At 41.0% G+C, this 12,782-nt stretch overlaps 1 protein-coding gene across 2 annotated transcripts in view; it reads right to left on the bottom strand.

Annotated features, from left to right (window-relative positions):
• The window catches only part of PRR5 (proline rich 5 (renal)), a 71,171-nt gene that overhangs the window by 27,048 nt on the left and 31,341 nt on the right, over nucleotides 1–12,782 (bottom strand). For both annotated transcript variants that reach the window (XM_010002961.1, XM_010002960.1), the window contains exons 4-7: nucleotides 11,309–11,357; nucleotides 10,728–10,785; nucleotides 4,694–4,785; nucleotides 2,345–2,485 (exon numbers count right to left, since the gene is read on the bottom strand). In XM_010002961.1, the coding sequence (XP_010001263.1) occupies nucleotides 2,345–2,485; nucleotides 4,694–4,785; nucleotides 10,728–10,785; nucleotides 11,309–11,357 (340 nt within the window). The remainder of the gene's footprint in view (nucleotides 1–2,344; nucleotides 2,486–4,693; nucleotides 4,786–10,727; nucleotides 10,786–11,308; nucleotides 11,358–12,782) is intronic.

Here is a 12,782-nt window from a genome sequence, read left to right as displayed (position 1 = left end):
CCTACACCACAAAAAGCCAAAACAGGAGCAATACCAGATGCACTCTGCATTAGCTACCAAATCTCTGCTGCTTTAATCTAGTCCAACAGGACAGACTGGGTGCATGTGAGACAGCATGGGCCTTGGTCAACCTGTGACCTTCAGCTGACTCTACAGCTGCTGTCTTGAAGAACATGACCTACTCCTTAATTGTGTAACAGAGCTGCACAAAGCTGTCAAGAACAGAAGCAGGTGTCAGGTTCAAAACTTTGTCTAGGATCGACATCACTAGACTCACCTGGCCAAGGGAATCTGCTGCAGTGTCACCAAGTTTGTTGTGGAAAAGATATACACAGTAGACAGAAAGAGGGATTAGACAGTGTCCACACCAAGACATCATCTCTCAGTCTGGATAAGCCATGCACACAAGAGCCCCACGTGCTCTTTGGACAGCTGAACTGTTATCTCTCTTTCAGTCCTTTTCACATATTGAGTTAATCTAAGTCAAGAAAATCCCACTATGATGTCATAAATGTAGAAAACTTACTTTTGTTTAATATGACATTTAAGACAAAAGAGTCTTTAAGTACAAAGAGTCTTTTCTCTGAAATCCAATTATTGACTAACACTGCTCAGCATGTAAATAGTTCATTCCAAGATCCTCTTCTGACCTTTTTATTTCCATTAGATTTTAAAGCACAAGTTTGGCAGAGATATTGCTAAGAAAGGAGTTTCACCATCCTCACCACACAACTGTAGGTAATCCATGCAGAAATAAACACTCAGGGGCAAACTCTGTCTCTCTTTGTTACTGATTTCCATCAACAGCTTTGCAATGCGAATGGATTTGGCCTTTAACCCTAAACAGGCATCCACCTTGTTAATACTTCTGGTTGTTGAAGAAAGCAGATTTGCAAAGAAACTGTTTCTTGTAGCACTGATCCTGGCAAATTACTCCAAATCACCTCCTATGAACTTCCTAAATCAGGATGTTATTCAGTTCCCAGCTCACTACTGAATTTATTCGAAGCCCAATCCTGCCCACAGCCAATGCAGGTTCTCTAACGAAGAAGCCACAAAAAAAGTGAGATCTGTCAGCAAAGAGACCTCTGGAGTCTGGTTTACAATGGACAGTTTACTTCAGGTCTAAGCAGGCACGAGGCTAGAAACCTTCCTGTGACTAAGGTTTTCACAAAGGTACTCTCTCATGTGGAATCTCTGGTGTCTATTAACACAGCTAGGTTCACAGTTCGCTTACATTAATTCTTTGATGTCTCATTATGCAGTTAAGTCCATGCTCCCAGTTTTTCCCTGAGGCTCCTCTCCTCTCTCCAGATGCTAATTTCCATGAAACTCCTAGGAATCTTAATATCTCTGATATTGTTGTCATTGAGTCACAATCGGCCAGCATTTAGAAGAAGCATTTGGCAAGATGGAGGCAAAGGAGAAGAGAGAGACAAGGGGCAAGCAGTCCTACTGCAGGAGTATCTTTTTCAGAGAAAACTAGGTTAAACACACTGTTATACACTCCAACAATACACACTGCCATAGCAGGAGTGAAATATCATTTCTTGACCCAGCACAGATAATCTTACTCCTTGCTCCATTTTTATCACTGGCCTTTAGATTATGCTCCTCTTTAAACCTTTTGCAGGCACAGAACTAATACATAGGAAAATGAAGAGCAAGGAACATTTTAAGTGTGAAAAACTATATCCTTTTGTTTGATGTAAATCTATTTGTTTATTTAAAAAAAAAAAAAAATTACTAGCCTGGAAAACCTCAACTTCCTCACCTAGTAAGAATCTACTCCTGGCTGTCTCTCTCTTGCCTCATCTACCTTCTCCTCAACACAAGTTCATGGTTTTCCTTAATGAAGCAAAAAAAATATATAAAAAACCCCTTGCCTTTTGGTTGGAATTTCTCTGTTTTGATTGAAAAAAACACTGAAGGCAAATACCAGTATATGGTCATTAAGTTTTTGTGACCAAAGATGACCACGATTAAACCAAAAATTGCATTCACTTTGTTACCTCCTCTAGATGTGAAGCTTCACAACCAGAACTAATGCAGCAAAACACAGCATGTAATGGAAGACATGTTATTACCACATACCCAGTCTGCTCATAAAATTTTGTATTTCAAGGCCCACTCTTCAAAATGAGTCTTTACTCTCAGACCCCCAGATCTTAAGGCATGCAATCTGCATCTTTACAGTTTCTCCTTTTGGATATTAGGACCACATTTAATTGCACAGAAGTTCTAGCATTTCTGGGTAAGAAGTTTTCAATTAAAGAACAAAATCAAAGACTGCTTAAGAAGACTTAATCAATACAGTGCAGGAAGAGAAAAATAACCAATTTACCTGAAGTACTAAGAGCATCTGAATAATAGAAGGTGGAACTCTTGCTCTGGAACGTGATAATGCATCTTCCAATTTAATGTTGAGTGTAATTATATTCCTAAAGTGCAGAAGAGCCAGCTGCCGAACTGAGGGCTCTTTCCCCTTAAAAACAGAAAGAAAATAATACGGATTAAGAGCAGTGTGAAAATTAGTTTCAAAATCCTCTGTCACAATTCCACTCCTCCATTTCTGAGGGATTACAAGAATGGTAAACCCGAGTGAAAAGCAAAACAAACATAACAAAGGACATGGAGCAGCCTACAAGTCTGTAGAGGGGATTAGATTTGGCAGTAATGAACACGACAGACAATGACAGCCTGACTGTGTATGAAGATGATGAGGGAAAGGGGTGGGGCATGAGGGATCATACCTGAGCAAAGGATATATGTATGAATATTTTGTACTTTAACAGTAATGAAATGTAACACACGTTTTTAAAAAAAAAGGACAAAAAGAAAGAGAAGCAATAAAGCAACAATGTTGAAAAAGGATTGAATTTCTATTATTTCTCAATAGTCCCAGCTGGGTACTGTTGTCAAATTATGGTGGGAATCCTGACTCATCCCACCTGTGGATCCTCCTTTTCTCTGCAGTTTGGGAGACTTCACTATAAGGCAGAAGCAGAGATGAGGTTTCACATTGCATTTTCAAAGACATCTCTTTGCAGTTCAAGTATGCCTTCTCATTGAAGAAAATCACACCTCAAGAATAAAATACTAGCTTCACCTGCAGAGATTAACACTGCTTGTCTTGTGAGGCGTTGTAAAACTGTCCCTATTTCTGGCATCAGTTTTCTTCCATGGATGTATTTGGCTATACATCTATATATTCTTGCCTGTAGCTGTGAGCACTGTCAGCCAAATATTAACACTTCCGGAAGGTCTGGTATTCAGCTGGTTTTTATTTAACTTAGTTTGGAATAAATAAGCATGACCCAGTCCTACCCACTCCCTTTCACTTTATTAATTATTTATGCTGAAGTAAAGAAGGCCTCAAATCTGCTTCAGTTGCTAATTAATAGAATTTACAAGAGCACAGAAGCAGCAGCTGGGCTTTTGGAAGCAACTTCAGAACATAAGGCACCTAGATCTATTTGAAATTCTATGGGACTTGGGACTCTTGTCTCCTCTTGGCTCCTTCCAAAATTAAAGCAGTTATTTCCACCTGAAAGGTGGAGAAACTTGTGTTGCTAAATTATTTTCAAAAGTCTGAGGAACGTAACAGCAAAGAGGAGTATTTGGTGCAATTTTCAAAAACATCTGAGCAAGTTCTAATTTAGCCAAGTGCCTTGTAAAACCAGCTCAAGAGCCTACCTAAATTTCTAGGTGCCCAAATGCCCTCAATTTAAACTATGTGGAACTAACAGGTTTTCAATACCAAGTTATTTCTATAATTTTGAAGTTTCTACTGGTAAGACACAAACCAAAGGGTGAATTAGCCCTACATGTTTTTAGAGCTCTTCTCTGTCAGAATAAAATTCTGTGTAAAGTTGCAGCTCTCCCACTGAATTCAGATCTCATATTTGTAATTATCTACAGATTAAAAACGTAATATTGTTAACATCTGGCAATCATTTTAGGCATTAAGTCCACTAGGAAAAATGGGAGAAAGTCTCTGAAGTTTCCCAAATATGTTCAGGCACAAAATTCCCACCAAAATCTGCAGACATCTAGGAGCAACTCTAAAAGTTCACTTATACGTATCTGGTACAGACTTCCTTGGGATTTAAGTGATAAACAGCACTCTGTGGCCATTACTAAGATAGAGGATTGAGCCTTCATCCAAATCAGATCAAGCACCTGTGGTGGATTTAAAATTACTGGAGTCAAACTCTATGCTCACGTTAACTGGTTCAATTCCACTGACTATTGCTGTTCATTCACAAAAGCACAGAGTTTGACCTCAGAAATACAATTCCTTTTCAAAAGTGGAGATACTTCAGAGACAAATTCATATTGCAGAAAAGGAAATGCATACATTGAAGTGAACACAGCTCCATTTATTTCACTGTGTGCATACTTCAGTTTATTATTCATAACCTTTTTTGAGTTTTAGTGTGAGCTGACATCAGGACTAACCATCCTTCCTGTACTCCACGCCTGTTTTCACCGTTCTCCTTCATCTTTTTACCCAAGCACTTCAAACTTGTTTCATAAGGAACCTATTTGCATGACATGACTATACAGAACAGCTGCACTGGGAGGCTGGCCCAAGGAGAGAGAATTAAGGGTTGCATCAATCGGTTGATGAACCAGTAGAGTTGCTTTTTCCAGTTTTTCAAGATTCTATAGTAACAGAGTAATTTTTCACCTGCACAGGATAGAAAATAGCCTGAAGCATGGGCAGGACATCACTGAAGAAAAAATCCCAGGTTTCAGCTAAGGTATCCAATAGTTTCTGCCCTGAAAAAAAAAACCACAAAATAAACTAGTGAACTGTTTAGGTTGTAATCAGCTAACTGCAAAGACTAAAACACAATGGAAACAGTGTGGGCCTGCTATTATACACTAAGATGAGTCATGTAACAGCTACTATTAGCAGTGTGGAATTAATATTCCCTTCACTGTATCAGATAATTCAGTATTTGTGTCTTTTTAGATGACACATCTAATGTTCTTAGTAAACTCAGAGACTTTGAGGTTAAAGCTTACTAAAAGAGACTCTGTGAAGAATAATGAATAGTAGAGATTACCTCCTCCTCTTCTTGCAGTAGTATCTACTGAACAAGACTGCAGAAGAGAGCAGTAGAAGGGGGACACAGCAAGTTAAATATGGAAACATTCCTGCAGAGAAATCTCCCCCATCATGAACCCTTCTGCCCTCAAAGCCAGCAGAACAAACTGTGATCCGTGGAGAACTTCCACAAAGCATTCCTTCAGACTGATCCCTTAGCTTCCCTGTATCTCCACCTACATAGAAAATCTCACTCAAGATCTATGGAAAAAGCAAGTGGTATTGTGGCTCTACTTTTTACCATATCTTTCAAAGGATGCAGTCAAAATCTGCTATGACATGAGTTACCCATGGTCCTTGACACATTGCTACCTCTCTCTCTACTCCCTCCCCAGTTGCAGCCACCTGGAAGCCTCCCCATTGGAGAAGCTCCGACCAGGCACTACAAGCAGGTTGGACACAGAGTTCCTCACAGAACATACCATTAAACACAGAGGCAAATGTAGGAGCCAAGTTCTACAGGAAAGGGATTCTGGCTCAATAGCTGAATGCTGGCTTAAAATTCCTGTTCCCCCAAATGGCCTGGTGTGACCGTGGGCAAGCTCTTTAGCATCCTTGTGCCCCTAACCCAACTGTGAAAGGAAAGCAATGCCACTGTACCTTCACCAGCAGCAAGAATTATGGAGATAAATGCATCCATCATCATAAGGCATTCAGACAAGACAATACAACTATCAGGAAGGAAATTCAATAGCAATCAATTAATATTACTATGAGTATCAGAATCAGATACTATTCTCTACTTGGGCATTATAGCATTACTCAGGGCCTCAGCAGGGAACATTTTGCCCAGAATTGCATGCACATCACAACGAAACTGCATGAAAGCATATATACTCCAAGCTAGCCAAGTGCCAGTCTTTATTATGGGATACTTGATCTCCCTGCATTTTTAAGCACATGACAAATAGCTCCAGCTCAAGCCCATCTGCAACTCCTGAATTATTCCTGGGTTGATGACTTTAAGTGCTTTCAGTGACAAATGTAGATCACCATGCTATATCCAAGCTGCTGGCTTGTGAACCATGCCACAGACTTTGTTTCTGCACCACCAGGCAGGAGTCTTTCTTGTCCTACACACTCATGCAAAAGACAAAAAAGGGTATTTTCTGTTTCAATTTTTAAAAAAAATTGTCTTGCATTATTTCTAGTGAAAAAAAGCAGGGAAACAGGTCCAGAAATTTCCTAGCGGCTGTAGCAGTAGTAGTAATAATAATAATTATTATTATTAACCCATTGAATTATAAACTCCATATACTACTGTCTGAAACACTAAGGTGTTTCAAAGATAAAAATCCATCCATGGAGGATAAACACAACCACCATATTCCTTGAGGGCAGAGTTTTAAAAACAGTTAAATGGGTTAGTTGCCCACAAGTTGGGGTTACAAATTTGCCCTTACAAATTTGGCTCCAGATGTGAGCGGGACATTGGTGCTTTTCAAATTTGGCTGCTAGAATTGCAAGAAGTTAAATTACCCTGTTGAGATAAACATGCTTTTATTGTCACACTGTCATATTGTCATCCTGTGGGCAGCTTGTTTTTTAAAGTGATGGATTTCTGTACAGCAGCTCAGAAAGGCTGTTCAGAAAGTTAATGGCTGTTTGCCAGGCAGGCCTTTTACTGGGAGCTGTGGATCTGTACAGTTTGTTGATGATAAGCATCTTTCACACAGACAAACGTGGCTCCAGTGTACTTGCAAGAATATGTTTGTTTTACTGTCTGGTAAAGATCCTTACATTTAACAGAAGCATTTGCCTAATTTCAGGAAAGTGGGTTACTCTAAATTGCTCATCTTTATGAAGCAAAATACAGTCAATTTTATATGACATAAAAACGCATCTAGTACTTTCACAGTTCTTAAAAAAATTAATAGGAACTCCTGAAAGAAATATAGGAATAAAAAAAAATAAATTTCAGAACAAAAGCTAAAGATTTTCAAACACTTCTGCAGGACAAAAACCCTGCAAAGCATGTTCTGGAGTGATTTCTTCCTTTCTTTTGAAAACTTCAACACCAACTGGATAGGGAATCTTAAATGATGGGATGTGGGACAACCTGAGATTTGACGGCAAGACTGCTGATGCTGCAGACCCAGGAATGGAGCCCTGATCAGAATGGAAGCTCCCAGGATTTCTGTGCTCCCAACTTTGTCTTGGGTCTTTTGGGAGCCACGGGGTCACTGACAATGGGATGGACACTGGAGTGCTGCCTCTGCTGCCAGGAAACCAAAATTCCAGTCTTGGAAACTCACATCCATCAGCAGCTGCCCAAGCAAGCTAAGAGAAAGCTGTCTGTCAGAAAGACCTCGGTCTCTGACTGAGGTTCCTAAATTACAGCTACACTCCCATAACCTGCCAATCGAGGTAAGCTGACATTTCTGAGGACAGACTTGGAAAAAAACATGACCTATTTAATCCTCACCTTACCAGTCTGTGCTCTGTATTTCAATGGACAACCACAAGATGATACATGAAATACAATGACAAAATAAAATGAAAAGCCTGCTAAAATAGTTTATTTGTTAAGCATGTTCCTATATTTGAAAGCCACTTAGCAGTCTCACATTTCAAGACAGTCTCACATTTGAGAGCCAGTGAAAATCTCCATCCCTTACTGGATGCAGAGGGGAACATTGCAACCAGGGATGAGGAAAAGGCTGAGATACTTATTGCCTTCTTTGCTTCTGTCCTTAACAGTGAGACCAGCTTCCCCCAGGGTGTTCAGCCTCCTGAGTTGGAAGATAAGGACAGAGAGCTGAACAGCCCCCACATAATACAGGATGAAGTGGTTAATGATCTGCTTCTTCACCTAGATGCAAGTCTATGGGGCCTGATGGGATCCACCCTAGAGTGTTGAGGGAGCTGGAAGGGGAGCTTGCCAAGCCTCTCTCCATCATTTATCAACAATCCTGGTCAAAAGGGGAGATCCCAGATGACTGGAGGGTGAATAATGTGACACCCATCTACAAGAAGGGCTGGAAGGAGGATCTGGGGAACTACAGGCCTGTCAGCCTGACCTCAGTACCAGGAAAGATCACAGACAGGATCATCCTGAGTGAGCTCACACAGCAAGTGCGGGGCAGCCGGGGGATTAGGGCCAGCCAGCATGGGTGTATGAAAGGGAGGTCTTGATTGACCAACCTGATCTCTTTCTGTGACCATGTGACCAGCCTTTTGATGAGGACAATGCTGTGGACATTGTCTACCTGGCCTTTGACACCATCTCCCACAGTATTCTCCTGGAGAAGCTGGAGAACCGTGGCATAGACAAGTGAACTCTTCACTGGGTAAAAAAACTGGCTGGATGCACAGGCCCAGAGAGTTGTGGTCAACAAGGTCAAATCTAGTTGGTGGATGGTCACCAGTGCTGTCCCTCAGGGCTCAGTTTTGGGGCCACTCTTGTTCAACATCTTTATTCAATGTTCTGGATGAGGGGATCGAGTGCACCTTCAGTAAGTTTGCAGACAACACCAAATTGGGTGGGAGTGTTGATCTGCCTGAGGGTAGGAAGGCTCTGCAGAGGGACCTGGAAAGGCTGAATCGATGGCCCAAGGCCAGTTGTATGAGGTTCAACAAGGCCAAGTGTTGGGTCCTGCATTTCAGTCACAACAACCCCAGGCAGCACCACAGGCTTGGGGAGGAGTGGCTGGAGAGCTGTCCAGAGGAAAAGTAGCTAGGGATGCTGGTGGACAGCCGGATGAACATGAGCCAGCAGTGTGCCCAGGTGGCCAAGAAGGTCCACAGCATCCTGGCCTGTATCAGGAATAATGTGTCCAGCAGGAGTAGGGAAGTGATCCTGCCTCTGCACAAGACATGGTTGAGGCTGGACCTTGAGTACTGTGTTCGGTTCTGGGCCCCTCACTTTAAGAAGGGCACTGAAGTGCTGGATTGTGTCCAGGGTCTAGAGAACAAGTCATATGAGGTGCAGCTGAGGGAACTGGGCATGTTTAGTTTGGAGAAGAGGAGCCTGAGGGGAGACCTCATTGCCCTCTACAACTACCTGAAAGGAGGTTGTAGGGAGGTGGGAGTTGGCCTCTTCTCCCCAGTGAATAATGACAGGACCAGAAGAAATGGCTTGAAGTTGTGTCAGGGGAGGTTTAGCTTGGATATTAGGAAAAATTTCTCTACTTAAAGAGTGGTCAGGCACTGGAACAGCCTGCCCAGGGAAATGGTAGAATCACCATCCTTGGAGGTATTCAAGAAACTTGTAGATGTGGAACTTCAGGGCACGCTCTAGTAGCCAAGGTTGTGAATATTTTTGTGGGTGTTTTTTGGTGGAGAGTGTGTGGTTGTTTGGGGTTTTTTTGTGTTGATGGTTGGACTTGGTGATCTCAGAGTTCCTTTCCAACCATGACAATTCTGTGATTCATAACAGCTGTGATCTGAAACATCAGAGATACTGTTTTTTTATTTTTAAGCTAGTAAAACCAGAAGAAGGGTTGGATTTTGGTAGGTCTCTGCATCTAATCTGCCAATTTGATACTTGAAAACCAACTTCCTTTGTGATTTACAAAGTGTTATGAAGGCCTTGAGATCCTTACAACTCCCCTTGTGCTCTCCACCAAGCTGTTATTTCAGATAACTGAGGAATTCTGTATTTAACTTTAGAACAGTCTGGGCACTTTCTTGGGGTATTTTTATTAATGTGAAGTTTTTTTTCTTTTTTTGTGGTGTTCAGGGATCTTGTCTTTTTATCAGAAAAGCTGGGTCCCATAGCACTATCTTAACATGACCAATGGTACTGTCAGTAATGAAAGGTCCTATTTATGATTTACAGATAGCTAAAACTAATGGAAACAGTTGCCTCCAGGCTACCTCTTACACAGTATATTTAGACTAAGTAGTATTATGACTACAGGTCTGGAAAAGGAAAGATGCTTTTATTTAAAATTGCCTCCAAATTCCCCAAAGATCTTCAGACAGTTTACATGGGCAATAACACTTGAATATTTTCTAAAACTATTTCACCTTCTGACAACATATGCCTGTGTCTAGGACAAAATAGCATATTTAATAAAGCACATCTAAATTCTGCACGATAGCCTAGGATACAAAATAAGGGCTACTGTAAAATGACACATTGGGTGAAGGTTATCCTTGATGTTTACTCCGTAAGGTGTCACCTCCAGAAGGTGCAGACAGACAAATGGAGCCTAGACTGTAAAAAAAGAGACAGTGTCTGACCTCATTTATGTAAGCATAACTCCAGAACAACTCTTAAAACAACATACAGTGTTATTTTGGACTTAGCCAGACACGTGAACGAACTGAGATCTCAGTGCTTAGTTTTTTATTTATTAAGATATCTCACTCTGTCTTTCCACTTTGCCTTAACCCTCAGCAGCCTATCATTGAAGAAGGATGTGTCCAGGCTGGAGGTAATCTCTTTATACTCACTTGCTGCTACTCTAGGCAACCAGCTGTCCTTGACTCCTTGATGAAAGCCAGTGGGAACACCACGGCAGGACACAACACCACAGACTGCAGCAATTAATTGATCAAAGCTAATCTACAGTCCCAGGAAGATAGTGGGAAGCATCACAATGTCTCCAGAGTGCATTTGCTAAAACTCTTCTGACAGACACAGCCATGCTAAAATCCAAGTTACCTTCATAAAACCGGATCTTGTCCCTTAGGATCACCATGCCTTTTGTGAGCAGCTGATTCTGTAAATAAAATACAGACTACCTTTACTCAATACATACTTCCCTACAGCCATCATATTTCACATTTTGATCTTTCTTAACTTTTGACAGTAAAGGGGATCTTTTATTTTAATGATCAATCATAAAAGGACTCCTCCTGTGTCCATCTTGCTTAAATCACTTGGGACACTTGTCAAATGACTATATAATCTACAGCTTTCAGGATACAGCACATATACTGTGTGGTAAAAAGTGCTTCTCAAACTTCTGACCCACTGCTGACCCACAAAGCAAGCCCTTCAACTTACAAAAGCAGAAAGATACTGCTTCAATAGCTTTTACTGTCTAAATAACTAAACATACATCTATAAAATCCAAATCTCATTAGTCTATAAATGACAGAACATAGAGAAGTCAGTACACATCTCTGAAAGATTTCAAGGGGTTCCAGATCACTCTAGATCAGCGTTTAGAGTGATTGAAATTATTTTGCTCAGTTGCATATAACAAAACCTGATTTCCATGAAAGAAAACACATGCCTACCTGTAGATATTCAGTGAAAAAGGATCCCAGTTCTGTTTTCAATAATTGCCTGTAATTAAAGAATAAGAAAAGGATCTGTGTAATCAGTAAATTCTATTAGCTGTGCACTGCATGGAAAAGAGGAAGTCACTAACAGCGAAACATTTTCCTGTGTGCACAGAGCCTGTCAATAATGCCCAGCTACAGGGTCAACAACACCAAGACTCCAAAACAGCACCTCTGTGTGTTGAAAAATATCTGCTGCGCTTTTAGATGGCTCATGCTCATGAACACATATGAAAGGAAATTCAGATTTGACTAAAGGAGGAAGCTCCATCTAACCCTTTCCAAAAATGCTTGAGCTGTTCTCCTGCTTCACAGGCGCCTGGAGTTGCAGACATGGGAGAACTTCTAGCCCTCTCATCCATGGGCCTGAGCCAAAAAACAAGCACATGATTTGGTTAATGTGTTCAGAACCAAATCATCCTTGTCCTGCAGAGGGTTGAAAAAAGAACTGTGACAAAATGTTTAGAGAGAAACCTGGGCCCATTATATCCAAGTAAAACTCACTATATTGTTAAAGAGCTGTATGTCATGTAGGTCTCACATGTCGAATGCTAGATTTATTTCTCTGCACTCAAGTTGCTATTTAGATGCATAAATAAAAGCCTGGACCTTATGAAAATGTAGCCTCAGCTGGGTTTTCTGAACATAGGCAAATCAGGCCTGAAGCTTTTTCAAAACCCATTCCTATGTAACCACCTCAGGTCTCATGAAGAAATGAGGTCAAATTCGACTTAAAATCTGAACACCCACTCCAATTAGTGTAGTTATGCAAATGATATATTTGGTAGCGTGCTATCATCTGTCCCTTTGGGTTATGTTTTTAACTAACAAATACCTAATTAATCAAATTATTTAACTAGTAAACAAATATATGTCTGGTTTTAAAAGTCAAGGATATCCCTATGCTCTGTGGAAAAGTCTGCAGGAGTTGGATCAGCACTGCCTCTTGAGACCTTCTGAAAGTTCAGAGAAAGGAGGGGTAGGTCTGTCTTTAGAAGGCCGAAACACAATATCTTATTTATTTATCCTCAAGCACATGTCCACACTGACATCACAGCACCCCGAGGAAATACTCCAGGCATAAACGAAACAGAAAATAAATGAAAGGAACTGGGTTTTGAGATGCTGGCAAGCATCAAAATCCTTTTCTGCTAGAAACCCAATTAATTCATACAAACTATCTATGGACAAAAATTGTCAAAGACAGCTCAGGCTTTAGCCATAGGTCTCTCATTGCCATGAAAGGCCATTTTATAGGTAGTTCCCTTGGTATGCTGCTGCAACGTATGGGAGAGGACCACCCCTGCAGTGCCCTGAGACTCCATCCTCCATGGTAGCCACTGACAAGCCTTGGCAGGTATTAAAACCTACCTCCCCCAAAGACTGTTGGAGTCTTAAAGCCTTAATGCCAATGAGTATAAGGATGCTA

The sequence above is a fragment of the Chaetura pelagica genome, unplaced genomic scaffold (assembly GCF_000747805.2).
Source record: "Chaetura pelagica isolate M959 unplaced genomic scaffold, ChaPel_1.0 scaffold117, whole genome shotgun sequence".
NCBI classification, from domain to species: Eukaryota; Metazoa; Chordata; class Aves; order Apodiformes; family Apodidae; genus Chaetura; species Chaetura pelagica.
Note: the sequence above shows the minus strand (reverse complement) of the source record. Positions and strands in the feature narration are given on the sequence as shown.